This window comes from Lichenostomus cassidix, chromosome 3 (genome assembly GCF_008360975.1).
Source record: "Lichenostomus cassidix isolate B80296 chromosome 3, HeHo_3.0, whole genome shotgun sequence".
In the NCBI taxonomy this organism is placed as follows: domain Eukaryota; kingdom Metazoa; phylum Chordata; class Aves; order Passeriformes; family Meliphagidae; genus Lichenostomus; species Lichenostomus cassidix.
This window is the reverse complement of record NC_139483.1, coordinates 109,510,029-109,537,907: the sequence shown is the minus strand read 5'-3', so window position 1 is coordinate 109,537,907 and position 27,879 is coordinate 109,510,029. Positions and strand designations below refer to the sequence as shown.

General features: G+C 47.8%; 1 protein-coding gene across 2 annotated transcripts; it reads left to right on the top strand.

Annotated features, from left to right (window-relative positions):
* Window positions 1-12: 12 nt before the first annotated feature.
* Window positions 13-27,079, top strand: GATA4 (GATA binding protein 4). Of its 2 annotated transcripts, none has more exons than XM_085057137.1 (6): window positions 13-705; window positions 18,933-19,099; window positions 21,810-21,935; window positions 22,985-23,072; window positions 23,341-23,486; window positions 24,095-27,079. In XM_085057137.1, the coding sequence occupies exons 1-6, from the start codon at window positions 180-182 to the stop codon at window positions 24,275-24,277; spliced, it is 1,236 nt and encodes a 411-aa protein (XP_084913263.1). In that variant the 5' UTR covers window positions 13-179; the 3' UTR covers window positions 24,278-27,079. The 2 variants fall into 2 exon arrangements, with proteins under 2 accessions (XP_084913263.1, XP_084913262.1); XM_085057136.1 differs by having other exon boundaries at window positions 18,930-19,099.
* Window positions 27,080-27,879: the final 800 nt, after the last annotated feature.

Here is a 27,879-nt window from a genome sequence, read left to right as displayed (position 1 = left end):
GGGGTGGGTTGGAGGAAAGCCGCATCGCCGGTGGTGTTTTGGTTTTGGCTGGAAGGCTGAGCGCACGCGAGACCGCTCCGGGGGAAAAAAAAAGTGGAGCCGAGGGTTTTCCACGAGCTCCCCATCGCTCCGGATCGCGGCCGGGGAGCCGGCCGGGCTTTGGGGAGGCTCCGCACGAGATGTACCAGAGCTTAGCCATGGCAGCCAACCCGGGCCCTCCGGCGTACGAGGGGACAGGTGGCTTCATGCACAGCGCGGCCGCAGCGTCCCCGGTCTATGTGCCAACCACGAGGGTCACCTCCATGCTCCCCAGCCTGCCCTACCTGCAGAGCAGCGCCTCTTCCCAGCAAGGCAGCCCCGTCTCCAGCCACTCCATCTGGACTCAGCCCGGAGCCGAAAGCGCCGCTTACAACCCCGGATCTTCTCACCCTCCCGTGTCACCTCGGTTCTCCTTCTCCACCAGCACCCCCATCCCGGCCACCTCTTCCCGGGAAGCGGCGGCGGCTTACAGCAGCTCCTTGAACCTTTCTGCCAACGGGAGGGAGCAGTACGGCAGGGGCTTCGGCAGCTCCTATTCCAGCCCCTACCCGGCCTACATGAGCCCCGAGATGGCCACGAGCTGGACTTCCTCGCCCTTCGACAGCCCCATGCTGCACAACCTGCAGAGCCGAGGGACGCCCGCGGCCGCTCGCCACGCCAACATCGGTGAGCGCGGGGCTGGGACGCGGGAGGGATGGGTTCACCCCGTTATCCCCCAAATTTTGGGGCACGCAGCCCTCTGTGTGCGGGAGGGAGGAATTTGGGGTGTCGGGGTTGTCGCTGTCGGAGTGGCCTCTCTAGCTGGAAAACATTGGGGTTCTCATTCTTGCTTCTTCTGCAAAATCGCCGTTCCGAAATACCCTCCAAGGCCGCAGTTTCCAAAAAAAGTAAATGAAATTTAGGGTAGGCCTGGAGCGGAAAGGAATTTTCCTCTGGAGTGAGGGCCTGCTGGCTCCTCAAATAGCTCCGAGGGGATTTAGGGGCTGTGATGGGATGATTGTGGGGTGCAGGACCATGATGTTCCATGGACACCCCTTCCTGAGCTGGCTTTAGGTGTAAAACTGGGAGCATTAAGAAATCAAAGTTTGGGCCGTGAATCCCAGATCTTCCCTTTGGGCTGTTTTACGTTCAGGTCCTTTTTTACGATTTTTTGGAAAGGTCAGGCAGGCTACGAAAATGGAGAGCAAAGAGAAACTGAGAGCCGAGGTGGGAGAGATGATGGAGAAGGAGAAAAAGAAATGCATTCATATTTATTATGTCGCTTTTTTGGGAACTCAAGCACGTCTGAATAACACAACCCTGGTATTTCAGTGTCTCCTTACCCCAGAAACCTCAGCCCTGATCTCTTGTGCCAAGTCTAGTCTCAGAGCCTTTCATTTCATTAAATTCCTCTGGTTCCTACAACCAAAAATTGGTCCTAATGGCTTTAAATCTTGTTTTTATATTGAGTGGGGTGGAAGAGGGATAAAAGAGGAGAGAAATGTGGACACATCTTCGCATCACAGTTGCATAAACCCTTTTTTCCTTCCCTCCTCCTCTCCATGAAGGTATTTCTGTCGGCTTTGGGGTCGGGATTAACAAAGAAAACACCTCAAATTTGTCTGCAGATCTGTTTTATGATTGTGTTCTCTGACCTGAATTTTGGAGGGCGATTTTTCCATCGTGTCCAGCAGGATTTGCGTTGTCTTTAGCGTTATTTTAAGATGTTAAAAGAAGGAAAGTTGGGCGTCGGTGAAGTCTTGGCCTTGCCAACGTCTTGCGGTTTTCTTTGGGTGCTGAGAAATTTCTTAAAATGAGGAATAGATTAAGGATAAAATTTTAGCCAATCAGGCAGTGTTTTTTGGGGAAGCCATGAAAAGGTGGAAAGTAGAGAAAAAAAATCAGAATGAATTAAACAACCAAACATTAATTGAATATCAATAAGCACATATTAATATTTGTGTTTTACCATGGTGCAATCTCTTCCTTAGGAAAAAAACAAAAAACCAAAAAACCAAAACCACCTTTTTGCAGTGGTTTCAAAAAGCCTCTTAATAACAAAAATAACCTAAACCCAAAATAATGCAAATGAAGAATTTCAGTTACAAAAACACCCATAAGGTTTTAAAGAGCGTGGGGATTTGGGAGGTTTCGAGCCTGGCGGTTTGTGCTGCAGCTCCGCATTTTGATGGCAAAAAATGAGTTTTAAAATAGCACTGGGAAGAAGGGATGAGTTGAGCAAGCCCAGAAAATGGTTTTTAGTGAAGCAGGAAGGATTCGGGTCCTGACTCGGGTGCGGATCCTCGGCAGCGCGGCAGAATCCGCGCGATTCATTAGCACGGCGCTAATTACGCCTCTGCCTTGGATATGGGAAAGCGCTTGGATTTTAAACCAAAAGTGCTTGGCTTTTGGTGAAAAAAAATTAAACAAACAAACAAAAAAACTACCAAAACCCAACAAACTACCTGAGAGTTTTAAAACCGGGATTGAAATGGATTTTTGGCAGGCAGCTCCTCCGGGAAGGAGTTTAAGGTCCAGCCTGCCCCATTCCCTCTCCTCCCCGCTGCGGGTCCTTGAAGCCGAGAGATGCTTTGGGCATGGAGAGGGTTGTGTGAAGCATGTAAATTCTGGCTGGGGGGTTCCGAGCTGGGAAAAGGGTTTAATTTCAATGATTTTAATGGTAAAAAAACCCCGAAAAACTGAAGGCACTGAAAGATGTAGTGGGGGGACACCGTTGTGGATTGCTCCCATCACAGATCCCCTTTAATCCCACATCCGAGCCTGGCCAGCACCTGAGAAATCCCTGGCACGGTGGAGTTGGCTCTTTCTTAGCCTTTTCTTAGGGCTAATAATAATTTTATTCTCTGCACAGCACAGAATCTCAAGGTGGGAACGCAATCTTTTTTAAATCAAGTGGTATTTGCAGCGCTCTAATTTTTTCTTCCCGGAAAACCACCACCCTTGGGTAGTGCTAAATGTAGAGCACCCCTGCGGTCATCCGAATTTTAATTATTAGCATTTTTTAATAAGAAAGGTCAATTCTAGGCAGGTATAGCTGGATATGCAGACATGGATTCGCAGTCTATGCAATTTGGCATGACTTTTCCCTCCTGTTTTATATAAATATATCTCTGTAAAAATAAAGCAACACACAGGGAAGATTAGTGAAAATGTATTCGAAGAAAATAACACTAAAAGAAATACAGATCTTCTTGCTTTTTCCTAAATTGAGGAATTTTGGCTTAAGTTAAACAGTGGTATAAAGCACTGGGAAGGATGGGTGGGTAGAACACACGGGTCCATTTGAAAAACTCCCTGGTGTGAGTTCAAAATGCCAAATTTGGGCTTTTCAGGGTAAGTTTGGTGACTGATTTCATTACCTTGACGAGCAGGATCAGACCCTGTGGTCGAGGCAGTGAACTTGCCCCAGGCATTGCCTGGGATGGAGTTACTGTGAATTCCCGACTTAATGAGGCATGAAAAGGACCAGTTGCAGAATCCCCTCTCAAAAGACTTCCCCGCCAGCACCAAAAATCTCTCGAAATCGCTCCCAAAATTAGCCTGGACGGGCAGTTTGGCTCTTCCCCCTTCCCTAGGCAGAGGGGAGCATCCAGCCCAGAGCCCCTCGCCGCCTCCTGGATCTTTCCAGGCTGGAGATGGCGAGTCACATCCCAGATTGTCACCCCCGTTCCCTTTTATTTTGCTCACAGCTGGGATTTTGCTTTTGCTGTGGTATCGCGGAGCTTGCTGTAGTTGGGAATAAATCAGGGAATAAATCCTGGTGGGTGCTTTTGGGGTTTTTGACGGTTTTTTGGGGTTTTTTTTTGCCATATCGAAGGTAGGGTTCCTCAAACAGGCGCTGCTGGAACACAGCAACAGCATCTGGGAAGATCAAAGCCTGGAGCAGACGCTGGGTTGGAAAATGTCTCTTCTGCTGCTGGTGGGGGAGAGATTGGGAATCAGATCTTAAGCTTTCCCATAGGGATGCTAAGAGATCTGCCCTGCCGCATCCCGGGGCTGACATTTCCAGTGATTCATTGGCATTTGTCACAACCCTCCGCCCTACAAGCAGCCCCTGACCTTCCCCGCGCACCGAAGGACGAGGCGGCTGGTCCCTGTGGGGTGGCAGGCAATGAGGGGAGCCCGGCACCTCTCCTGTCCCCGATCCTGGAGGGATGGGGCTGTAGGATGGAGGGACGGGGCTGCAGGACGGAGGGATGGGGTTGTAGCATGGAGAGATGGGGTAGTAGGATGGGGGGATAGGGCTGTAGGACAGAGAGATGTGAGCGTAGGATGGCGGGAAAGGCTGTGGGACAACGGGAAAGGACTGTGGGACAGCGGGAAAGGGCTATAGGACAGCGGGAAGGGACTGTAGGACAGCGGGAAGGGACTGCAGGACGTGTCTGCATTTTCCGCAGGACTGTAGGACGTGTCTGCATTTTCCGCAGGACTCTCCATCCCCCGTTTCGCAAGCAGCCGCATTTCTCACCTCGGCCCCGCCGGCGGCGAAGGTTGGCCCAGGGCTTTGTTGCCCCCCTCGGGTTTCAATCCACCTTCTGCTGCCCCTCCTAATTTAATTGTCACCCGTCAGTCTGGGATTTGGGATGAAACCCGCAGAATCGGGGTTTCTAATCTCTGAGCAAGATCAAGCTTGCACACACAAGTGTTTATTCCCCTCTCCCCAGCTCCCAAGCAGAAAAATTTAAATTGCAAATTAAGCGACGATAGTAATAAAAATAATACTGTAACGGGCCCTCTGTCACCCTTATTAATAATTCAATTTCTTAATTAAAAATTGCACCGTACTACCAAATACAAGACTTTATGTTGTGTAGAACAGCCATGGGGTAATATTTAATACATCATAAATGTTCACAAGTTTTTGTAGAGCAGTAAAACTTAAGGCAGTGGATGGTGGTGTTTAATCTAAGACTTTATTAAACCAGGATTAATTATTTTTCACCCATCTATGTGCATTTCTTTATCCCTGTAACAATAACAGCAATGTTTTGTTTTTAAGAGACAGCCTAGATTTTGCTCTCTCCATATTTTTTTTGCCACCAATTTTAGAGGAAAGAAGCAAAATTCTTGGAAACAGATGAATGTTTATCAGGCAGTGTATTCTAAAGGAAACCAGGCCCAATCCTGATGCCCCTGCGCTCTTCTGATGATACGAAAGCCTTGGCTTGGCCAGCAGAAAAAGGCTCCCCAAAACTGGTTCTCCCAAATGCAGAGGGGTATTTGAAATGGGCAAACCATCTCGCTCTGGAAATTTAAGGACGCAGGGAAAAAAACACCAACAAAGCACCAAAGAGCAAATAAAATCCCAAACTGGGTGAAAAAGTGGCATTTAATGTTCCTGAAGGTCAGCAGCCTGTTGTTTCTGGGGGAGGATTTTCACAGGGGCTGTTAAAATAGAGGTGGAAAAATGGAATTTTAAGGAAAATTCAATTTTAAAAAGTTGATAGTGTTGTCCCAAAACCTTCAGAGGTTTTGTTTCTCATGTGGACAAGGCTCTGGGCTGAAACTTTTGCTTCTTGAGCTCTGCGGAGCTTTGCAAGTCTAGGAAAAAAAGGAATGCGAATATAATATAACAACTTTGGGAGGTTTTATTCCCAAATTCACACACCAGCCCAGCATGCCCTTCCCTCCCTGCAATTTCTTTATTGAAAAGGAGGTACAGAAATGGGATATTTGGGGATCTTCCCCTGCTTGGTGACGCTCCCAGGGGCTCAAGAGGTAGAGAAAGCTGAAAATCTTGGGTCCTTCAAGGCTTTTGCAACTCAGTTATAAAGAACTTAACCAAGTGTCTATTTCCCATTTGGGGCTCATTGCTGCCTGTAAAACCAGGTGGGAATTTACCTCAAGAGCTCAGTCTGTAGGCTTAGAAAAGAAAGTTGTGCTCATGCTGGGAGGGAAAGGCAGAAATGCAGATTTTTGCTGCGCCAGCTCTGCGTTTCGGGGACGTGGGATCCCGAAAAAGGTGATTACACTGCCAAAACTGCTTGGTTGTAATGGCCAGATTGAGCTGTTTCAAGTCTGAGTTGCTTTGGAGTGGGGAATGTGCGTAATTCTGCCTGCAGGATTGCAAAAGGGGAGATGGGAATATCTGGAAATGCCAAATATTCACCTTGTCGGCGGGTCGGAATCCGCGCTGCCGTCTGGCAGGAAGGTGTAAATTCGCCTTTGGTGTGCGAGTGTGAAACGCTGCTTAAATAACCAGGGAAACAGGTGAGAATTCGCTCTGACCTCCCAAATTAACCCAAATTATAGAAGCAAATTTCATTAGGAGGCTGGATTGAGGGTTTTTTTTCAATTTTAAGAAGAACTGTGTGTCCCTTTTGCGGGACAAAACCCTCGCAGCTGTCTGCAGTCACGTCCCACGTTACGGCAAAATATGAAAACCTCTCCTCCCTTTCCAAGCCTTCCCCACACAGTCGGTCACAGTGACCGGGCTTGAGCTGTAAATACATCTGTAATGACAAATTAAACCCAATTATCTGCCAGGTTTGAGCACTGAGGTCTTTCCAAACGCGGCCGCTTGCATGTGCGTGACAGTCCTTGAAAATAATTCCATCACCGTTGGCACGAGTGGCATTAAAGGCTCTTTTGAAAATACCCGTGTTTTCAAATCTATTCCAAAAATGTTGGGGTTTTTTTTTCCTGTTTTTCCCCCTTTTTTCCAGGTGCTCTTTGCTGCGGGTTTTGTTGAGTTTGCAGCATTCCCCTCGCTCTTATAAACGCTCGCGGCGCTCGGCGGCGATTTCTTTTTCAATATGATAAGCTCGGGCTGGATTTTCTCATCCCCCAAAAAAAGAACTGGCGGGTGCTGGGCCTGCTCCAAAAGAAGAGCTGGGCAGAGATTTTCCAAGTTGGATGCAGATCTGACCCCGACATCAGCGCTGAAATGTTTCAGCTTTTGGGTTTTGGCAAGACCTGGATTTTAAAGCCAAATTTGGGGCAGCGTCAACTGGAAGAGAAAATAATTTTTTGTTTTCCAAGAAGTGCCCAGTGATTAATTTTTTTCTCAATTATTTGCTGGCACAGAGGGGTCTTTTTGCTTAATGAGGTGGATACTTAAATGTAGCATGAAGTCTTTGCCTGGGGGGAGCAAAGTTGGGTCTTTCCAATGCCTTTTTGCTTTCTCTTTCTAAGGCCAGACCTGTCCAGGTTACAGGATCAGCCATCCTCTAAAAAACAGATTTCCTATGGACTGTAACAAAAGAAAACCAACCTCAAAAATACCCACATTCTTTGCTCAGAGCTGAAGCCATCCCTGTTTTAAAGCACAGGGAGGTTCACTGGGAGCTGGTGCAGGATCAGGCTCATGCAAGTAGATTCCATAGGGAAGAAACTCAGCCCACTGCAAATTACATGGGAATTTACATGTTTTCCCAGGGAGGTGAAGCCCCAAAATCCAGTGGGACCTTCCTCTTTTTTCTAGAAAAGGGGCTACTTGGTTTCTGTGTTGCAGCATGAAGGAATTCGTGGTGTTCTTTAAATTATTTTTAGTCACCTCTAAAGCTTGTGAGACCCTTATCGGAGCCAGCTGGGCTCAAACTGCTCACACCAGCCTTGGGAGAGATTCAGAAATTCATCTTGTTTGTGAAAGAGGAAAAAAAATACTCCTGGAAAGCCAAAAAATAATAATTTTTCCAGCAGAGGTGGGGTGAGGGCAGCCGGATGAGGGATCCCGCAGGGCTGATCTCCCGTCTCCACCAGGGACTGGTACTGGATTGCTTCTGAATCTGGGATAACAAAACTGCTGCCTGGAAATGCTTCCTCCTAATCCCTGGGAATTAAGTTGGTGTCTGCCGGGGGAGCAGTTCAGGAGAGGTCCTGTGGTGGGATGCTGCTCCCTGCTCCTGCTGTTCTTCCCAGAGCTCAGCCCTTTTCCGCTGGGCGATGCTTCCAGAGTGGTGGATTTACAGGGAGCTGGGACGGGGCTGGGTTACTTTTGTCATCATTCTAAAAGGTTAAAACCCAAATCTGGGGGCAGAGATGAAGCAGCAGGGGAGAAGGAGACCACACCAGTCCCTTGGAGTAGCATTTTGCCAATTCGTTCTGGTTTTTCCACATGGAGCTCTCTGTGTCTGTAATATTTAAACAAATTCCAGGTTGTCCTCTGACCTCGAGGGCCTCCTTTGGCTCTGCAGAAATCTCCAGACAGTTCAGGAGACATCTCCCTCTTGCTGGATTCTCAGCTGCCCACCCCAGCCTGTCGCCAGCCCTCATGCTTTGGTGCACCTCAGTTTTCCTTCAAGCTCCAGCTTCTGGAGTCCTGTTATCGTACATCAGGCTCTGCTCTTTCAGAAAGGGAAAGAACAGCTTTCCTGGACAAGGGAGAGGCTGGAAAACCCTGATTCCTTCATGCTGAAATTCTAGACGAGGCAAAAAAAAAAAAAAAAAAAAAAAAAAGCCAACGTAATATTAATTATTTAAACTCCTATGAGTTTCCAAGCCAGACTCTTGGATTTGCCAGCCAGTGACTCACAATTATTCAACATTCAGGACTCGCAGTCCTGGAGCTGTGAAAAAAATCAGCGAGGCCCTGAGCCCCAGACATCAGGACTCCTCTGAATGACGTTTGGTCCCAGATGTCTGAGATTATTTTGGGAGGGGAGTGCTGCCCCAGGGGCTGTCTGCCCGGGGGAATGGCTGCTGGGAAGGACTCTGAGCTGGGACATGCCTGGGTGGTGTGGAGCATGAGAGGGGCAGATGATTTGGAGTGGGAAAGTCTCTTCCTCACACTCCCCTGGGCTGCGATGATGCTCTGGATCCTGGGCAGGACTTTTCCCATGTTCAGCCCTTCATTACTTCCCTGGGACAGATCAGTGATGTTGTAATTTATCCTGATCCTCTGGATGTGAAAATCTGGTACTGAGGGTCTTTCCACTTCCCAAAACAAGTAGGACCACAAGCAGGAAGGTGAAATCCCCTCGCACCTCCTTCCCTTCACCTCAAGCCACGGAAAGGTCTTACTCTTGCCTGCTCTCTTCCCAAACCCACATCCCAGCCAGGCTCTGCCCCCTCCCTCCACACAAATCAATAACAACGGGTGAGCAGGTTAATTATAATCACAGAATAAACGCCACGGTCTCAAAGTTCACCCAACTTCAGCAGCGTTTCAAAACGAGCGGATGGCGCCAAGAAACTTTCATTGATTCCTCTGGGGCAGGTGTGGGAGTTTGAACCTGTCCCCAGGCTGATCTTGATTCCAGCCCTACTCAATTTTCCTCCTTATCTCGACTTTCGCCTATCTTATAATGCCTGTTATTTTAGATAAAAAGTCCAATCAATTGAGTTAGAAAAACTGCAAGTTATATGTGGCCCTGATAAGTTCGGTACCTGCCGTTTTATTGGCCTGGGCTGCGAAGTGACCTTTGCAGATGCTTTATCATTCCCTCCTCCCTCCCTACTCGGGGGCTGAGTTGACTTAACGTCCAGAATAACTAATAAAAGAGGAAAAGAGAAGGGCTAGGGGTTAGACAAACTCACTGTCCCCTCTAATGTGATGAGCCGTAGTAAACACCTTTTTGTTTGTCCCTGGCTGGAGTCCCACGGGGAGGCCAGGATCTGGCTGGGCTTGTGCTGGTGTAGCTCCTCCAAGTGGGATTTATCAGTGGAACAACTCTGAATTGAAGGCAGAGCTTTTTTGTCCAAATCAGTGAAATTGGAAGAAAACAGGGACAGAGGTTTGGATATGTCCATATTGGTCAGTGAGGGATTGGATATGTGGAGGGAGGGATTGGATATGTGGAGCCATCCTAAATATTCCATATATTCCCACGCAGGGTATAGACATGTTTTATACTTATAAAGTGAGTTTTTAAAAAATACATCACATATTTTTTACGTATAAAGTGAATTTTTAAAAATATATATGTGTGTGTTATATTTGTGCAGATATATATTAATATATATTCTCACACCATTCTATATAGCTAAGTTCTATATAGTCATAGAGTAATTAATAATAATTTTAACAGCAAAACCAGAAAGATTGGAAATGATCCCTAGGTTGCTACCATGGCATTCTTAAGGACATCCCAGTCATCCCTGCCTATGGAAGAGGGGTTGGAACTAAATGATCTTGAAGATCCTTTCCAACCCAAACCATTCAGTGATTCTGTGACATGCTATGCATATATATACAAATATATATGTTTATAAATATATGTATAACACACACAAATATAATAACAATAATACAACTGATTGTATTCCAGAAAGAAAGATTTTGCCTGTTTGCTTTGGATAAATGTCTGTCCTTCTGATCTGCGCCAGTCTGGGGAGAAAAACACCCCAATCTTTGAGTTTCTGGAGTTGTAGGATTGTAGAAATGCATGTTGGAAGATCCCTAGCAGGACAACCACCTCAGCAGTGGCTGAGGGCATGTGGATGAGGCTTGGGGATGCCCAAGGATGGACATTCCCCCATCTCCTAATGAAAACCCAACAGATCATGATCTTCAGTCATTGGTGAAGAATCATCTTTGGGTTGTTCTGTCCAGGACAGGCAGGAGTTGGACTCAATGATCCCTGTGGATCTCTTCCAACTGAGAATATTCTGTGATTCTGTGATAATTGCCAGCCCCTGGCATGGTCCAAGCACAAACCACCTCAGCCTGAGCCCAGCATCTTCGGGTGCAGCTCCTGGGAAGTTTGGGTGCAAACACCCTAGATTGGGGTTTCAGAACATCTGAACACGGCCAGACTCTGCTGGCTGGGCTTAGGGTTGGGTTTCACCAGTTTCACAGTAACTGACCCTGGTTCACCAGTTACCCCACAGCCATAAGGCCAATTCCCATGGCTCAGCCACGCAGCAGCAGCTTGGCAGCACTCCAGAGCACACCTGCTTGTGGTCCCCTGTGGACACCAGGAATGGCTGCACATGATTCATTATCCATGCCCAACTCAGAAACAGCTGCCCACCCAGGTGGGATCATGGCATTGTAAATCCCAAGCTTTCCTAATCCCATACATTTTTTCCCCACTGTCCCTTCCCTGAGGCCATTAAAGAGAAGTCTCCTGACAGGCACATCCACTTGGAGATGGGCCATATTTCAAGGAAGGCAAGGCTGTGGCTTCTTTTCCTTTGTCAAAACACAGAAAGACCATTTCCAGGTGCCTCCTGCCAAGCAAACCCCAGGCTGTGGCCGACCCCATCTTGCCTATTCCCTGGGCTCTCCCTGCTAATCTGAGATTTGTTAAAAAATATTTGGACAGTCGATAAGCGGAGGAATCTCCTGTTTATCAGAGGAGCCTCAGATATTTACAAGTGTAAGAACTGCAAGGAGGAGTAAGGAAGGGGAGGTCACCTTGGTGGGTGGGAGTTCACTCAGGCACAGCTTGACAGTCAGCAGAAGCTGCTGTTGGACACCAGGTCACTCTCAAAGAGGTGGTCATGCTCCCACCAAAAACCCTCAGGGATGTCTGCATTCCTGTCTCCTGTGCTCCTTTGGGATGTGGGACATGGTCCTTCTGTGTGGCTGTGGGGACTGTCCTTCTGCTCAGCTCTGGGATAACCACAGGGCTGGATGATTTGGGGTCTGGTGGTTTTGGTGTGCTGGAGAGCTGTCAGTGCTTCTCCAAGGCTGGCCAGTCCCTCAGGAGCATCTCCTACCTCTTCCCAAAACAGTTTGTTTAGATCTGATTTAGAGGAATCCAGCCCTTTTTCACCCACTCTTCTCCCATCCATCTCTTGCCTCCATATCTGTGACTGTGGCCGTTCAAAGTTGTCCTCTTGTCCCCCTCCAGTGTCACTCTTTGTCACGGGGAAAGGACAGTGCCACCACGAGATGAAAAGCCCTCCTCAAGGAATCCTATTGCAGAGCCAAGCCTGAACTCAAAGCCAGGCTCAGAATTTGCCCAACCTTCCCTTCATGGCCTTCTCTGCACACGAGCTCAGCTGGTCCTTTGGCTGCTTCCACCTCCACCGTCCTTCAACGTGCAGAAAACATATCCATGAAGGAAAGGAGTATTCCTGGCTGCTGGCAGTGGTGTGTGCCACAGACCTTGGCTTGCTGCAGGCAGAGCAGGGAGTGCTGCTGGGGAGGGACAAAATGTTCCCTTTGCCTTGATGGGAAACATTTGGCCTGGGAAGGGTTGCACAGGAACAGTCTCGCCGTGGTGTTCCATGAAGTCGGAGAAAAACAGATTTCTTTGCCTTCTGGAAAGCCAGACTGTGGGGTGAATGTTTCCTCAGCAATAAGAAGAGTCTTTATGTTTTCAGAGGGTTTGGTCCAGGCAGCCAGCTGGGTACACAGCCATCTTCTCAGCCATAGATGTGTCAGATAAACCCCAAAACTTTCTGGGACGGCATCAAGACATTTCTGTGAGGCTGCACAATGATGCTTTTTGCTCAAAACCGTGTTTCTGGCTATGTGTGGGGAATTCACCTGGCTCCCCACTTCCTGCAGATCCTCAATCACATGGGTGATGCCTTCTGTTAATCCAAACCAGGGGAGAGCAGGGAGCCACATTCCCACAGCACCCAGAGCAGTGATGTCCTGCTCTCCCTGTGTTTAGATCCCATTTGTCTCTAAAACAGTAGGATCCTGGGTGAATTTCCCCCAAATTCTGTCAGAGAGGAAACAGGAAGAAAAGAGGGACCAGAGGGGGAAAAGCCAGTAAGCAGAACCTGCTTTTACAGAAACACCCTTGGATCCTTTAGCTCCACCCTTGCTTTCTGATCCCAGCCTGTGTGCCAAGCTGGTGATGTCCTCATGGATAAAGAAAAAGCTCACTGACAGCTTTCCTTTGGCTACAGAGCTCCGCCATGAATTCAGGCTTTTGAAATTTTCAGTCACTCCCTGCCCCTTCCTCTTTTGTCTCTCCTTTTTTTTTTTTCCTGCTACTTTCTTTCCAGTTCAGTTCTTCTCTGCCATGGTCCCGGACTGACCAACCAGAACTTTTAGCTGCTGTGATCCCACCAGAAACCTTTTGGTGGCCTTTTCCCCTTGAAACTTTAGCTTCTGGAATCATGCAATTCATGGGAACACCTCAACCCATTCCAAAGAATTAAAAAATGTGACTTTCACCTCCTATAGCTGAACCAAAATGTTGGTTAAAAGGACCCCAAAAGACTCAAAGAGTTGGAAGGATTTCCAAATTATCACTTTTTAATGGAAACTATTTTGGAATTTGGGACGAAGCAGCTGGGAATGGTAAATCCTGTTTCCCCTGTTGTGGCTGTCCCTTGAAGCAGAAGGTGAGGGTGTCCTGGGTGGGATTCCAGGGTGTCCTTTGCCTCAGCTGTGAATGCCCCTGAGAGTCCATTTGGGATTTGTGTATACACAGGATTGTGGCTCTCACCTCTTATCATAACAAATTGTTTTAGGAAACTGCTTCTCTGCTGGGAAAACTCCTCTCAGGCTCTGTTTAGAGCCTCTAAGTGGCCTGGCTGTGTTTGAAGGACAGGTTCTCCTTTGCTGAGTTTCTTCATTGGGTTGAGAAGACACTTCCGCAGGGGAAACTGTTGATATCAAATATCTTTCCAGCTGTAAACAAAACTCCAGTGCTATATTAATGGAAGTCTCTTTCCATCCAGAGGGGCTGAAGGCAGGAGGGGGCTGGAGGGAAGTAGGAGACAATCTTGTTTCTCATGCAGGAGGGTCTGACCCAAACCAGGCTAGGAAAGGCTCTTTGTCCCCTTCCACAGGCTGGCTTGGGAATAGATATTTATAAACTGGATGCTGGCTCTGAACTGAAGGATTCAAAAGCATTCCTTTTTTTGTTATCATTCTTTTGGATCCTGATCTGTCAGGTTTATGTGTTCAAGATGATTTCTCCAAGGTGAACTGATTTAATCCCAGAATGATTTAGGTTGGAAGGGATCTTAAAGCTCAACCATTTCCATGGGCAGGGACACCTCCCTCCAGAGCAAGCTGCTCCAAGCCCTGTCCAAGCTGGCCTTGAACACTTCCAGAAATGGATTGCTAAAGAAAAGCCCAAAGGTCCGGACCTAGGAGTGGATGAACCACCAGGCTGGCAGAGTTGGGGTTTGCAGGGATCGTGGGAAGACCCAAAGAAGTCACTTCAAGCCCTGGGCAAGCTCCCTCTGATCCCACCTGACTTGCTGCGAGGGGGTATCCAGCTCTCCTGCTTGGGAAGGCGAAATTCCTCAGGCTTTGGGAGGGCCACATCCTTGGTCAGAGGTGCTGTCATGACCTAGCCCTGCTGGGAAAGGTGCCTGGAGGTGTGGGCAGGCTGGGGGGCTCTGATCTGCTTTCCTGTTGATCCCAGCACAGGCCAATCCCAGGGGATGTGAAGGTCCCCTCCCAATGGCCAAGTGTCACCAAGGGCCACATCCAAGAATTCTTTTTTCCCTAGCAGACCCAATGCCCCACTTAGGAGCTGCTCCTGGCTCCCTGGGGACTGGATGTCCCATTGTGGAAAGTATTCCTGACATGAGTGCACTCAAGGCCTCACCCAAGATTAGGAGGCTGTTGTGCAACACACAAATGACATTTCCTGCCCTGGGGACCTTGCAGTGCTCATAAACTGTAGATGTGAGGGGAAAAAATCTCTTTTTACACGGCAAGCTGATGACCAGGATAGGGATGGGACAGAATCTGTCCTCTCCACTGGTCATTCAGTGAGATTTCATGGTCTGCTTTCACATGAGAAGCTCCTTCATTGACTAAAGGCAGAGGTTTATGAAGAATTAAGTAGAAGGCCATCAGGATTAGTCAACACCAGGGACCCAGCCCATAAAAAGCACTGAATGATCCCAAGATACAAGATAAGGGCTCTGCAAAGGCTCATGGGGAAGCTGAACACTCAAAGAGGAAGATGAGGCCACTCAGCACACCCGAGGCTCCCCCAGCCGTGCGCCAATGTCCTTCTCAGCCTGATCAGCAAATCCTTTCCTTAACCCTGTCCCAGTGCTGGCTGTACCTGGCTTCGGGAGAGGGAGTAAATCTTTCCAGCAGAAAGGCCATTACAGAGGTCACCGGATGGACCCATAAATCTCCATTATCAGGCAGCGGCTCCTGTGCCACAGAACGGAAATTATTGCCCTGAGTGTGACTGGGGGAGCCTTTCCTTCCCCCCTCATTGTTCAGAGCCCTCCGGGAGCCGCTCGGGCCATTTGCTGCCTGAATAAACGTTTCCTTCCCCGGCTGAAAAGTACAAGGAATAAGTGTCAGGAGAACTCATAATGCCAGGATTTAGAGCTCCAGCCCCAAGCCAGAAGCCAAGAAAACACTTCGCTGCTTTTTCCTGGGGAGTCTCCTTAATCCCCATTGTTAATAATAGTGACAAATTAAACAATTAGTGCACTTGAAGCCTGATGACCTCCCTGCCCAATATAGCTCAGCCTGATGGTGGATCCTGGCTCCTGTGGGCTCTGAGCCCTGGGAACATTTGGGTTTCCTGGGTCTGGAACACCCACCCACATCAAACCGCACAGGCTGCAGGTCTTCAGGTGATACTTTTGCATTATTTGGTAGATCTTCAGGGTTTTTGAGAGCAGTGGGGATGTGTGGCCAGAAGGACAGCTCAGAAAGCCCCTCCTGGCAACTTCATCCTTGAGTTCAGTGATGCTGTGAAATTATTTATATAAAGTTGTATAGCTATAATAACTATTATATATATAATTTTTTCCAGAAAGAAATCCAGTCCCTTGTTTCCCACTCCCTTAGGGCTCAAACACCCTTTGTTCAATAAACGAAATGCACCAAGCCCACATCATCTTCTCTAAGCCAACATCCAGCAGTGCCCAAGACACCTCCTTTGCCATCCCAAAGCACACTTTGAAGCAGGTGAGGCTATTTCTCCTCCAGGTGATATCTCCTGAGGTCAAGGAGCTCTCCGTGCTCTGACAGGGCTGCAGGAATGTTTTTAATGAGGTTGCACTCTGCAGATGTCATCTGACTCAGCACTGGGTGGTGCCCGGAGGGGACACACCCCTGTGATATGGGCTGTGATTAGGGAGAGCCACCCATGGCGTGGAGCCTCGGTGTCCCCTGGGAACAAAGTCTGTCCCTTCCCTGTCTCAAGCACCACTGATTCCTGTTTATGAAGGTTCACAAGGATCACCTTTGCCTGCAGCTGAGAGGGGAAAGTCTCACAAGTATTATTGCTACGGAAGCAGAAGGGGACTTTTGGAAATTTCAACCAGTGAAAGTTTGCATGAGGCTTGGAGCAAGCTGGGATAGCTTAAGGTGTCTGCCCATGGCAGGGGGTGGGATGAGATGGGCTTGAAGGTCTCTTCCAACCCAAACCATTCTGTGATTCTATGAAAGTCCCTCAAGAGAGATGCTCCCATCCAAATCCCATGGAAAATGGAAAAAAACCCCAAAACTCAACCCAAAAGCACCAGCGAAATAGGGAAGAATATCAGACAAATGCAGATGGAAAAGGAGAGCAGGTCTCAAGACAGGTTTGCACTCCTCTTTTGGGTGTTGATGAGAAACCAACAGTGGAAATAATGTGGCATTGGAGCTGGGTGTCCCTCTCTTGGGAAATAACACTCAACATTTGGCAGTAAATTTGTTTGTTGCCAGAAAAAAGGAGATTTACATTTTTCTAAAACCAGAAATATATGCATACTTGGCATTTTTTGAGGGACCTTCTTATTCAGGAGCTAGTCCAATTCTACATTTTCAAGGGTCTGTTAGGAATTTCCTCCTTTTTCTTTGATTATATTTTGTTCTCCTGGTGGGAAAATCTCCAAGAAAGATTGTATTTTGTAATTAGTCACAGGCACAACTTAAATCACTCCAGTTTAACTGTTGCCTTTTGATTACCTCTGCTCTGCTGAATTCTCCCTGCATTATGTCCACAACTCTGAATTATTTTCAAAGAAGAAGGGATTTTTTTCTCAGGACAAAAATTACTGTGAAAATACTTTGGCTTTTTCTTTGGAAAGTGATAATCGAAAACCTCAACAACTTTTAAGATGAAAAAAAAATTAGTGAAATGTTTTTTTTTCTTGAGATTTTTCAAGGAAACAATTTCTTTCCTGACCAGCTGTTCCAATTCCTTCTCTTTTCAAAGGAAGTTTATTTGATCTAGATTTTGGCTGTGACTCAATTGTCATTTTACAGGAGAAAGTAAGGGTTATGGTATCACTGAACCTATGTGGATAAAAATCACCTGGAGGGATTCCCATCTTTTTGAAAGCACCAGAATTGCTCCAGGGTAATGAGATTTTCCTAAACTGCTGAGAAGGTACTGAATTCCTGCTTTTCTGGCTCCAGAGCTGCTTGGGCACAATAAATTACTGCTTCCTACCATTTCCTCATCAGCACATGGTGTAATCTCCCTCCACTTTTAGCCTGATTTTCTAGGGAGAATTAGGCTCACGTGCATATTTTTCTCTGTCTCTGTTCACTGGCGCCACTTCATTAATTTTTTTGTCTTTTGGCTGCTTCATGGTTATCCAGTTTCCTGCAGATTTTCCAAAAATAGTCAGGGGAAAAGAGAAAATAAGGCCACGTCTGAACATAACCCTTGCTAGACATCAGAGAATCCACTTGGGATTGAGACACAGCTCAGCAAGAAGCCAAATTTTGCTGGTTTGCTCCTTGGGGAGCAATTGTCTTCCAGCAGGAAGCTGAGATTCTTGTGTAAAAAGCAGGTGGACGAGGAAAAAATATAGCGAAGTTCTTGGCTTCTGGAAGGTTTTGTATGGAATGGGGAGTGACCTGTGTCTTTCCAAGGGATGATGATGCAGTCAAGCTGTGTTGTGCTGACCTTTGCGCCTCCTGGTCCTGCCACAGTCTGAGGTACTGGACTGACCCAGGGCAGTTCATAGAATCATGGTTTGGGTGGGAAAGGACCTGAAAGTTCATCCCATTCCATCCCCTGCCATGGGCAGGGACAATTTCCACTATCCCAGGTTGATCCAAGCCCTGTGCAGCCTGGCCTTGGACACTTCCAGGGATCCAGGGGCAGACACAGCTTCTCTGGGCAACCTGTGCCAGTGCCTCACCACCCTCACAGGGAAAAATTTCTTTTTAACATCTAATCTAAACTTACCCTCTGTCAGATTAAACCCACTCCCCCTTTTCCTATCACTCCATGCCCAATTGTCCTCCCCCTCACATCCCAGCTGCCGCTGAGCCCCAGTGCAGGAGGTACCAGGAAGGCAGTGGGTGGATGCACTGAGCCCTGGAGTGTGGCATCAAGCACGATGGAGATTTCCATCAAAAGCTGAGCCTCTGACATGCATAAATTCCTAACTATTTCTGTTATCTGTCAGGCTGAGCTGGGGTTAGAACCATGGAATGGTTTGGGTTGAAAGGGACCTTAAAGACCATCCATTTCCAACCCCATTCCATGAGCAGGGAACCTTCATGTTGTACATGTGGATTGCTGTGACCCAGGAGATGTTTCCCAGCAGAGAACAGGGTGAAGGCTCATAAACATCCTCCCCCTTGGCTCTCTGCAGCCATTCCCCTGGCAGAGGGGCTGGGTGAAGAACATTCCCATGGGGAGCAGGGCACATGGAATGCCTTCCCCTGCCTAGCTGACTTGCAGCTGCCTGATCTCTGGGCAGCTGTGCTCTGCGGGGTTTGTGTTTATCTGTGGTCCAGGAATCTGCCTTGATTGTAAACAGGGCTGTTTGCCTGCCCTGATCTGCTTGCCCTGGTTATGGCCAATCTCGAAAAATGGATGAAGTCAGAGCAGAAGGGAAAGGTTTCTATTCCTGTCTCCTGGTATCCAAGGGAAAGGAGTTCCTCTTCCCAATAATCCTGGAGAGGCTTCCTTGGGGAAGGAAGAGCAGTTTCTTGCAACCTATAAAACCTGAATGTTTATGATTTCTTGAGATATCATCTTGAGATATCATCTTGAGATATCAGTTTAGCCCAGTTTCTGGGCTAAACTGAGAAGCAGAGCAGCAATTAAAGGTACGGCCACCTAATTAACCAAGTCTTTTTCCCTTCTCTCCCATCCTGGCAGCAGAATTTTTTGACGATTACTCCGAGGGGCGAGAATGTGTCAACTGTGGGGCCATGTCCACCCCGCTGTGGAGGAGGGACGGCACGGGGCACTACCTCTGCAATGCCTGTGGGCTCTACCACAAGATGAACGGCATCAACCGGCCCCTGTTCAAACCCCAGAGGAGGCTGGTAAGTTCAGATCACACACCTGGGCTGAGGAGGAGGCAAAGAGACCTTGGCTAGATGGAGATGCCACGGGTGTTTCAACTCCATCTGCCCAGCTGAGGTCCAGATTTTCAAAACAAGACAGATTTTCTCATGCCTGGGACACTCCCAGACCTTGTAGTGTTCAGAGTAGTTTTCCAGACATTCAGCCAGGCAGGGGAAGGGCTGGAGGACACAGGGTGATATTGGGATTTGTGGTCTTTGCTTTAGGATCCCTGCAGGCACATTAGGAAAAAAAGCAACTCTTTCCATTTCCAGCACAGTACCAGTCCATCTCCTCTTACCCACAGGGGTCCCTGGTCACTGCTGGGTGACCCCCTCACTTCATGGGGACTTTTCTGGATACCTTTTTTTGGATACTCTGCTCTCAAAAATAGAGTTGGGTGAACTGAAGCCCTATTGTGGGGCAGGTCAGGCCATCCCAGAGCCTGTGGGATCAGTGTGGGGTATGCATGAGGAACCTGGGGGACAGGAACAGGATTGTTCAGCCTGGAAAAGACAAGGCTTTGGGGTGACCTAATTGCAGCTTTCCTGAAGGGAGTTTACAGGAAAGATGGAGAGACACTATTTACAAGAGTGACAGGACAAGGGGGAATGGCTTCAAACTGTCAGAGAGCAAGTTTAGAGTGGATATTAGGAAGAAATTCTAATTCAGGGTGTGGAGACCCTGGCACAGGGTGCCCAGAGAAGCCCTGGATCCCTGGGAGTGTCCAAGGCCAGGCTGGATGGGACTTGGAGTCATCTGGGGTAGTGGAAGGTGTGCTTGCAGGGGTGAAGCTTGCAGGAGTGAAACTGGATGATCTTTAAGGTCCCTTCCAATCCAAGCCATTCCATGACTCTGTGAGCTCAGTGTTGATGACCTGCTGCTCCCTGCATGTTTTGGTGAGGGGTTTCAGGAAGGTCTCTGTGTCCCCAGTGACATGAGTCCGTCATGACAGGCTGAGAAATTTGGAACTGTTCAGCCTGGAGAAGAAAACGTATTGTGGAGACCTCACAGCACCTTCCAGTATCTGAAGGGTCCCACAAGAAAACCATGACTCTTCATCAGGAACTGGAGTGACAGGAAAGGAGCAATGGGTACAAATTGAAAGAGGGGAAATTTAGGTTAGAAATTAGGTAGAAGTTTCTACTGTGAGGGTGGTGAGACACTGGAATATGTTGCCCAGGGAGGTTGGGGATGCCTCAACCCTGAGAGTTTTTAAATCCAGGCTGAAAAAGGCCTTGAACAACCTGGTTTAGTGAAGGTGTCCCTGCCCATGGTAGGGGTGTGGGACATAGATGAGCTTTAAAACCCTTCTAACCCCTTAAAATGCTATGATTCTACAACATTCTATGATTCCATACCATTCTACAATCATGAACCCAAGGTCAGAGCAGCCACCCCTGAGAGCCAGGTTTCCTCACTCCTTGTTTTCCACGAGGCTCCATCCCCACCCTGCCCTGCCCTTTGCATCGCTCAGCCCTGGCTGTGTCCAAGCCCTGCTGTCCCCTGCGAGTGTCAAATTGTCACCGGCAGGGCCAGCAGCCACGGGCACCCAGCGCCCTCTTGTGAAAAGCCCTTCCAGACTCCGACTGATCCAGGTGGGATCTCACCCAGCTCCCAGGATCTTCCCTCTCTCATTTACTGGCTTCCAAGGCCTGAGCTTTGGAAGGCCTGAGCTTTGAAGGATGATGGGAAGAGTTAGGGAGGGGTGGAGGATGTGGTTTTTTCTTCCTCCACCTCCCACTCTGCCTCCCAGCCCCAAACTTGTATTTTGTATGGCTTCAAGCCTGTTGCTTTCTCCTGTGGCCTTCTGAGCCTGGCTAAACCAGTTCACCCAGGAAGGGAACTTCAGATCTCTTCCTTGCTCTAATTCATTAGTGAGAATTCCTATTAATTATCCCTCTTTTTCAAGAGGAGGAAAATGCTGCTGGAAGTGTCTCTTTTTTTATCTTCCCCTCAAGCTCTGTGAGCAGCACAGCACAAAGCCAGCAGGGAATATGTAACATTTATGGCATTGATAACATCTTGGGATAGCCATGGTGCCTGGAAGGTGAAGAGCTTTGGAGCTGGAAAAGGCAGGATGGCCTGAGATCCAGACACCTTAGTGAAGGTGTGCACACATTCAGGAGGTCTCTAAGCTGCCAGCAGACCTGCTGGAGATCTGGGGCTCTGCTCAGGTGATGTGGGATTCTGGAGAAAAGGAGGCTCAGGGGGAATCTTCTGGCTCTGCACAACTCCCTGACAGGAGGGGACAGTCAGGTGGGGGTCAGCCCTGGGAACAAGGGACAGGATGAGAGGACAGAACCTCAAGCTGTGCCAGGGAAGGTTCAGGATGGGCATCAGGAAAAATATCTTCACTGAAACATCTGGTTGACGAGGTGGGGATTGGTCACAGGTTGGACTTGGTGACCTTGGAGGTCTTTTCCAACCTTTATGGTTCTATTTCATGTCTCTGACAGCATCTGAGATGCTTCAAGACATCTGAGACCTCCTGGAGTCAGAGGAAAGGCAAGAGGGGCAGAAAGAGGCAGTTGGACAACTGCGGAAGGGCAAAAAGAGGAAAAAACCAGAGAAATAAGGGGAGAGGAAACCCTGAGGTGTGCAGGAGCGAGCTTGGTTGGGATCTGGGGCTCTGCAGGGGAGAGCAGTGAGGCAGGGCTGATGTGTTTCCTTGCTCTGTCCTCCCCACAGTCAGCATCGCGCCGCGTTGGACTCTCCTGCGCCAACTGCCACACGACGACCACGACGCTGTGGCGCAGGAACGCCGAGGGGGAGCCTGTCTGCAACGCCTGCGGCCTCTACATGAAGCTCCACGGGGTAAATCCTCGCTCTGGGAGGGTGTCCATGGCACCGCGCTGGGGGTCGGGCTCTTTGCACACCTCTGCTCTCCCAGAGCTGTTTTTCCTGCTGTCCTTTTGGAGTTTAGTCCCCTTCAAAGTTATGTCATGTTTGTACCTGCAAGGGGGGATGCATGCTGGGCATTTTTCACACATTAATTAGGTTCCCTTTGCAAATATGTCTTAAAACCTAATAAAACCAGGCCCAGATTCTTCCTATATAAATTTAGGCACTTTAGCAAAAAAGCTGAGCCAGAAGCACAAAGAAGGGCTGAGCTTCACCACACAAGGTGTCAGATCCCAGATAAGGCTTGGCTGTAGAGTTGTCAGGGACTGAGAGGTGGCTTTTCTTGTACAGGTGTCAAGATAGTCTCTTCCTGCCAATGGTGGCTTCATGTATTGATGTCATGCCTGATATATATATCTGGAAGAGTCCTGCTGGCGTCCAAGGCACAGCAGGACTTCAGGATGTAAATCTCCAATAAATAATTGCTCTATATTTTGTATTTTTTATTTGAGCAGTTTGTGCCTGACTATAGATGTTCTCAAGTGATGTTCAGTGTTTGAGAGTAGATGAAAGAATATTCAGGAGAGACAGGTCAAAGCTGGAAGTTAAGGTGGATGAGAGGAAGTTCCCCTAACCCAAAGAGTCTTCCTAGAAATCCCAGTGTCTTTCTGACCACCTCAGTGGGATAAGCTTCTGAGGGAGGTCTCCCCACACAGGTTTGGTACATTTCCAAAAAGCAGGTTTAAGCTAGACAGATGTTTCTTCTCCGAGTTAAACAGGGAAGTCAATCAGATGAGCTGTTGATCCCTTCTGGCATTAAAACACTCAGTACTGTGGTGTGACCTTTCTTCCTGTTCCCATTTGGAGGCACATCTTGAATATCTCTTCATCAGGGAATTTGGGCTCCATTTTGTCGCTGCTTTCAATTAAACCAGCTCAACCACAAGCTAGAACTGGAATCATGTTCAGGATGACCTTAAAGACTTTCAGAAACCAATCTGCTTTTCTGTTTGGATCCCCAGGTTCCAAGGCCTTTAGCCATGAGAAAAGAGGGAATTCAGACAAGGAAACGCAAGCCTAAAAACCTTAACAAAACAAAGGCACCAGCAGGTGAGTGCTGAATGAAGGAATTAATTTTATTATGCGTATTTCTGCATGCATTTGCGTTTCTGACTACAGTGCCCTCTGAATTAGAGACAAAATTAGAGACAAAACAGGCTGATTTTCAAAAAAAAAAAAGGGAGATATCGAAATACCTGAATATCCTTCCCACTATTATTTAATCTATTTTTACCACACTCACTTCTGGGTGGGTGGGCACAGCTCTGTGCTGAAAGGCCTTTGGAAAGAGCCTGATTTACCCTCTGATTCCTCCCAGGCCCATCCAGCAGCGAGAGTCTTACCCCGACCACCAGCTCCACCAGCAGCAGCAGCAGCAGCACCACGACCACCGAGGAAATGCGTCCCATCAAAACAGAACCTGGGCTCTCATCTCACTACGGGCACCCCAGCCCTGTTTCTCAGGTACAGAGGGGAGGAGCTGGAAGTGGGAAAAAAGATGGGAAATAGGATGGAAAATGTGGGGAGAACATCCTCAAAACCTTACTTAGGTATTTATATTGAAGTACCTGGAGAGAGTCTGCAGGAAAGCTGGAGAAAGACAATTTACAAGGGCCTGGAGTGACAGGACAAGGGGGAATGGCTTCAAACTGACAGAGAGCAGATTTACATTGGATATTGGGAAGAAATTCTTCCCTGTGAGGGTGGGGAGGCCCTGGCACAGGGTGCCCAGAGAAGCTGTGGCTGTCCCTGGATCCCTGGAAGTGTCCAAGGCCAGGCTGGACAGGGCTTGGAGCAACCTGGGATAGTGGAAGGTGTCCCTGACCATGGCAGGGGATGGAACAAGTTGAACTTTAAGGTCTCTTCAAACCCAAATCATTCTATGATTTTGTGTTTCTCAAATTAGAAGGAAAAGGTGAGAGGAGCAAAGAACCTGTCCAAAATATCTGCAGCAAATTTGCCCTGCAGCAAATCCAGACACATTTTTACAACACCACCAGTCCACACTGAAGGGATCCACATGGTCCTCCAAAGTCTGATGTTCTGCTCATGGTATTCTCCTTTTCCCACAGGCATTCTCAGTCTCTGCCATGTCTGGACATGGATCATCCATTCACCCTGCGATCTCAGCTCTGAAGCTTTCCCCGCAGGCTTACCAGTCAGCCATGAGCCAATCTCCCCAAACCAGCTCCAAACAGGACTCCTGGAACAGCCTGGTGCTGGCTGAGAACCACGGGGACATCATAACTGCATAACCTGGCCCTTTGGGATGAACTCCAGGCTGATCCACTCGAGAGATGAAGAAGATGCCATGTAATCATCAAGTCAGTGTTGTCTCCCACCTCCCCTGCTCCTCTGCCTTCTCTCCCCTTGTGAGATGTTTCATCAAAGAGGTAAAGAGAACTTATCCAAGGTGTAGGGGAGCTTTTATGAAATGAACAGAGAAGACTCAGATCTCAAAGTAACTCAAGGACTTGAAGCCTTTTTCCCAATTTTAAATGAGTCTCTCTATTTGATTGTCATCACCTTCTATGGAACAGTCAGAAACACAGAGATGGACACAGTTCTTGAGTTTTATTTAACAATATCTGGCATTTAAGACTCAGACAATGGTGGAGCAGAGACACTTCTTCTGTCACCACCCCTTCTTTTCCTGAACAGAAGAAAATGCCACTGTCTTCTCATTACCCAAATTCAGTGATCTTCCACCAAATGGAGCCAGCTCCAGGACAGTTTGCTGAACAGACTTCACTATAGATTCTTTAGCGGCTTTAGTGGATTTGATATGATGTAGGGCAGAGAAAAAAAGAGACACCTTCCCTTCCTCCTCGGCTCACACATGTAGAGCATTATCCTAATTTTCCTAGATGGTCTGGAAAGCTCATGAATGTCCGTATTTAATAGTAACTCCTTTCCTATTTATCACTACGAAATCATGGGACTGTGTTTCCAAAAGGTTGTTGGCTGAGCCTGGAGTAGCTCTGTCCAAAGTCAAAGGGGGATTTTGGAAGAAGGAACCTTCTGGAAGCAGGTAGATGAGACCCACATTGGTCATCAAATCTTGGAGGAAATGGCTGGGCTCTTCCCTGATGGATAGCAACAAGCCAGGCTTAGAGATGATTCAAGAGCACAGCAAGGGAAGGATGCTCTTCTAACACTGCTGTGCCATTGCTTTTCAGACAGATAATTTAATTATTTTGCCTATTTTCATGTTGGTTTGGATGCCACTGGTGAAATCTGACTGTCACATATTTTTGGCTGTACTGTGAGTGCCCACTTTCCCCCTAACAGCTGGCTCATGACCATTACCCACATCTAACCCTACAGGATTTCACTTTTTGCAACAAGCTGTGGCTTCAGCCCCTACTGGAGGTGGCAGGGGCTGTTTTCTTTACCAAGCATGTGCACAGACTTGCTTGTCTGCAAGAGAAGCACAATTCCATTAATCAAGACTCATCTATTTGCTTGCCCATAAGGCTCTCACCTATCAGGGAACCCTAGCAAATGGAGTTGGAAGAGATGCTAAGAGCTCACAGACTCATTCCCTTTCCCCAGAGGGATCAGTCTTGTCTAACTCAGCCCTGACTGCTCTGTCTCTGCCTTAACAAACTTGAACTCCAGCACTGCAGATGCCACAGCTCCCCTGGGCAGTCCGAGTGCTTCACCAGATTCCCATGACGTTGCATCAACATTTCCAAGGAAAGACAAGCTTTGCCTGTCCACACAGAGCATTTCTGGGAGACCTCATCCTGCAAGATTCTTCACTCTTGTTTCTGTCTGCTCCCAAGCTCTGCTACCCTTCTTGCCTTCCCAGCTCCTCTTTTCCTCCCTGCATCCAGAACTCAAGTACAGAACTACAAAGTGAAAAATCTGTAGCAGGGATTGTGCATCCCTCCCAAATGTGCCACCCTCTGCCTCCCACTGCTCAACATTCCCACAAGGAGTGTTTTGCCACACAAACACTAAGGCACATGGCTTGGTGAAGAGGAGAGCCATGGACAGGTTTGAAGCAAATGAATGGCATTGTGTTGTCTTTGTTTGAACTCACCCTTTTCCTCCCGGTGGCGTAAAAACTTCTCTAAGGAGAAGGATTCAACTGGACTGGTTGTGACTGGAGAGTCCTGGACCCTCCCATGCTCCCCATTCTCTCCACAGCTCAGATTTGCAGGGGTTTGGAGGGGTGACAGTGCCTCCACACTCACTAGGGAAAAACACCATGGCAATGATGCCATGGGAATGGCTGGATGGTGTTTGCATCAGTTCCCACTCTGTCTTGCAGAGCTAATGCAGAGTTTAGCCTCATTAGTGCTAATTATAGATGAGGGAAAGACATTCATGAAACATGAATAAAAAGAAATGAAATTCTGTGATTCTGTTCAGACACAGCGCTAGGCTGCAGAGAAGAGGCCAGAAATAGTACTGAAAAATATTAATTTGAGGTGAAAACACAAAGGTGTTTCTCCATTGGCAGGAAGATCTTTAGCCAAACTCCTCCTTGCAGTAAATCCCTCAGTAAACTGCAGTTGAGCTCTCCAGGGATCTGGCTGTGAATTCCTGGCCACAACCCAGCAGCCTGCACCACAAAATGCCACTTGGCTCATGCCAACTTTTGAGATCTCCAGAACTACCCTGGAAAGCCCAAAAGGGAGTGGAGCCTCCTGGAGAGGAGCTGAAGTCCAGAGCAACCACACCTCCCACTTCTCTTTCCTTCTGGAGGCTCACAGTGGCTCTGTCCACCTTCCCTTAATGCTGTGCTCCTCCTCCTTCCCCCAAAGCCAAATTCCCTGGTGGAATTTTTCTCCTGCCCTTCAAACACACTCAGAGGTGACACAAATGACTCTGCTTAAAATGTCAGAGGGAAAAATCCCTGCAAAACGTAAGTCTGGCTTATGCCTCTTTGGTATAGATTTGTAAACTGGTTTTTAGCCTTCCTCAAAGCCTTAAAAACAACTCTTGAAACAGAGTGAGGAGCATTTACAAGTCCCTGGTAACAGAATAAGAAATCTGCTTTCAAAAGGTGAAATTCTGAAGGCTGTGAGGACAACTTTAGGAGTAGATGACAACTCTTTAGGGGTAGAAATTAGGTCTTTTGTCCTCCCTTTTGCACCAGACGCAGAACCTGGTTCTGTGGTTCTTTTCAATCACCCAAAACTGTTGTAGAGCTGCTGTTGGTCCAGGAGCATTTGTCTTCTTCAGGCCAACACTGATACCAAGATGGTGAGAGATTGATCTCAGATGCACCAGCATCATTTCAGATGGGCTGCAAACACACCACTATTGATGGATCCCCTTCTTCAGAGCTTCTAACGATCAAATTACAGAATAATTTAAATCAGATGGGATGACATCAGGTTTCTCAGGGCCCTGTTCAGGCAACTTTTGAATATTCCCAAGGATGGAAATATTTTTTCAAGAATCATTGGCAAATTAATTGCTCAGGCTTGGGGATTCCCATGTAATGAGTCATTGTGGGAGGCTGAATGTTGTCTCCAAGCCCAGGAATCACTCAGAGCCACATCTTCCAGGTAGGAGCTGGGATGGCCAATGCAGGATGGCAAACTCCAGAAGTGACAGATGAGGGGACATTCACAGGACAAGAGGATTGAAGTGCCATCACTTTCAGGACACTCAGCTCCTTCCAGCAGGAGGGGCCACCTAAAAAATTCCAGGTTCTACCTGAGCTCTTCTTTCCTGCCCATGACAGGGGAGGCATTTAGAGCCTGCTTTGGTAATTAATTAGATACAGTTATTAGAGACCCATTAAGGCAAAGTAATTATTGGTTTTAATATTGGTTTTATTATTGGTTTTAATATTGCTTTTATTGCTGGGGAACCTAGTGAGGTCCAGCATGTCCTA

Coding starts and splice junctions, on each gene's coding strand:
- GATA4 (XM_085057136.1), top strand. CDS start 180: ATGTACCAGAGCTTAGCCATGGCAGCCAACCCGGGCCCTCCGGCGTAC. Junction 706..18,929: donor CGCTCGCCACGCCAACATCG/GTGAGCGCGGGG, acceptor CCATCCTGGCAG/CAGAATTTTTTGACGATTAC. Junction 19,100..21,809: donor TCAAACCCCAGAGGAGGCTG/GTAAGTTCAGAT, acceptor TCCTCCCCACAG/TCAGCATCGCGCCGCGTTGG.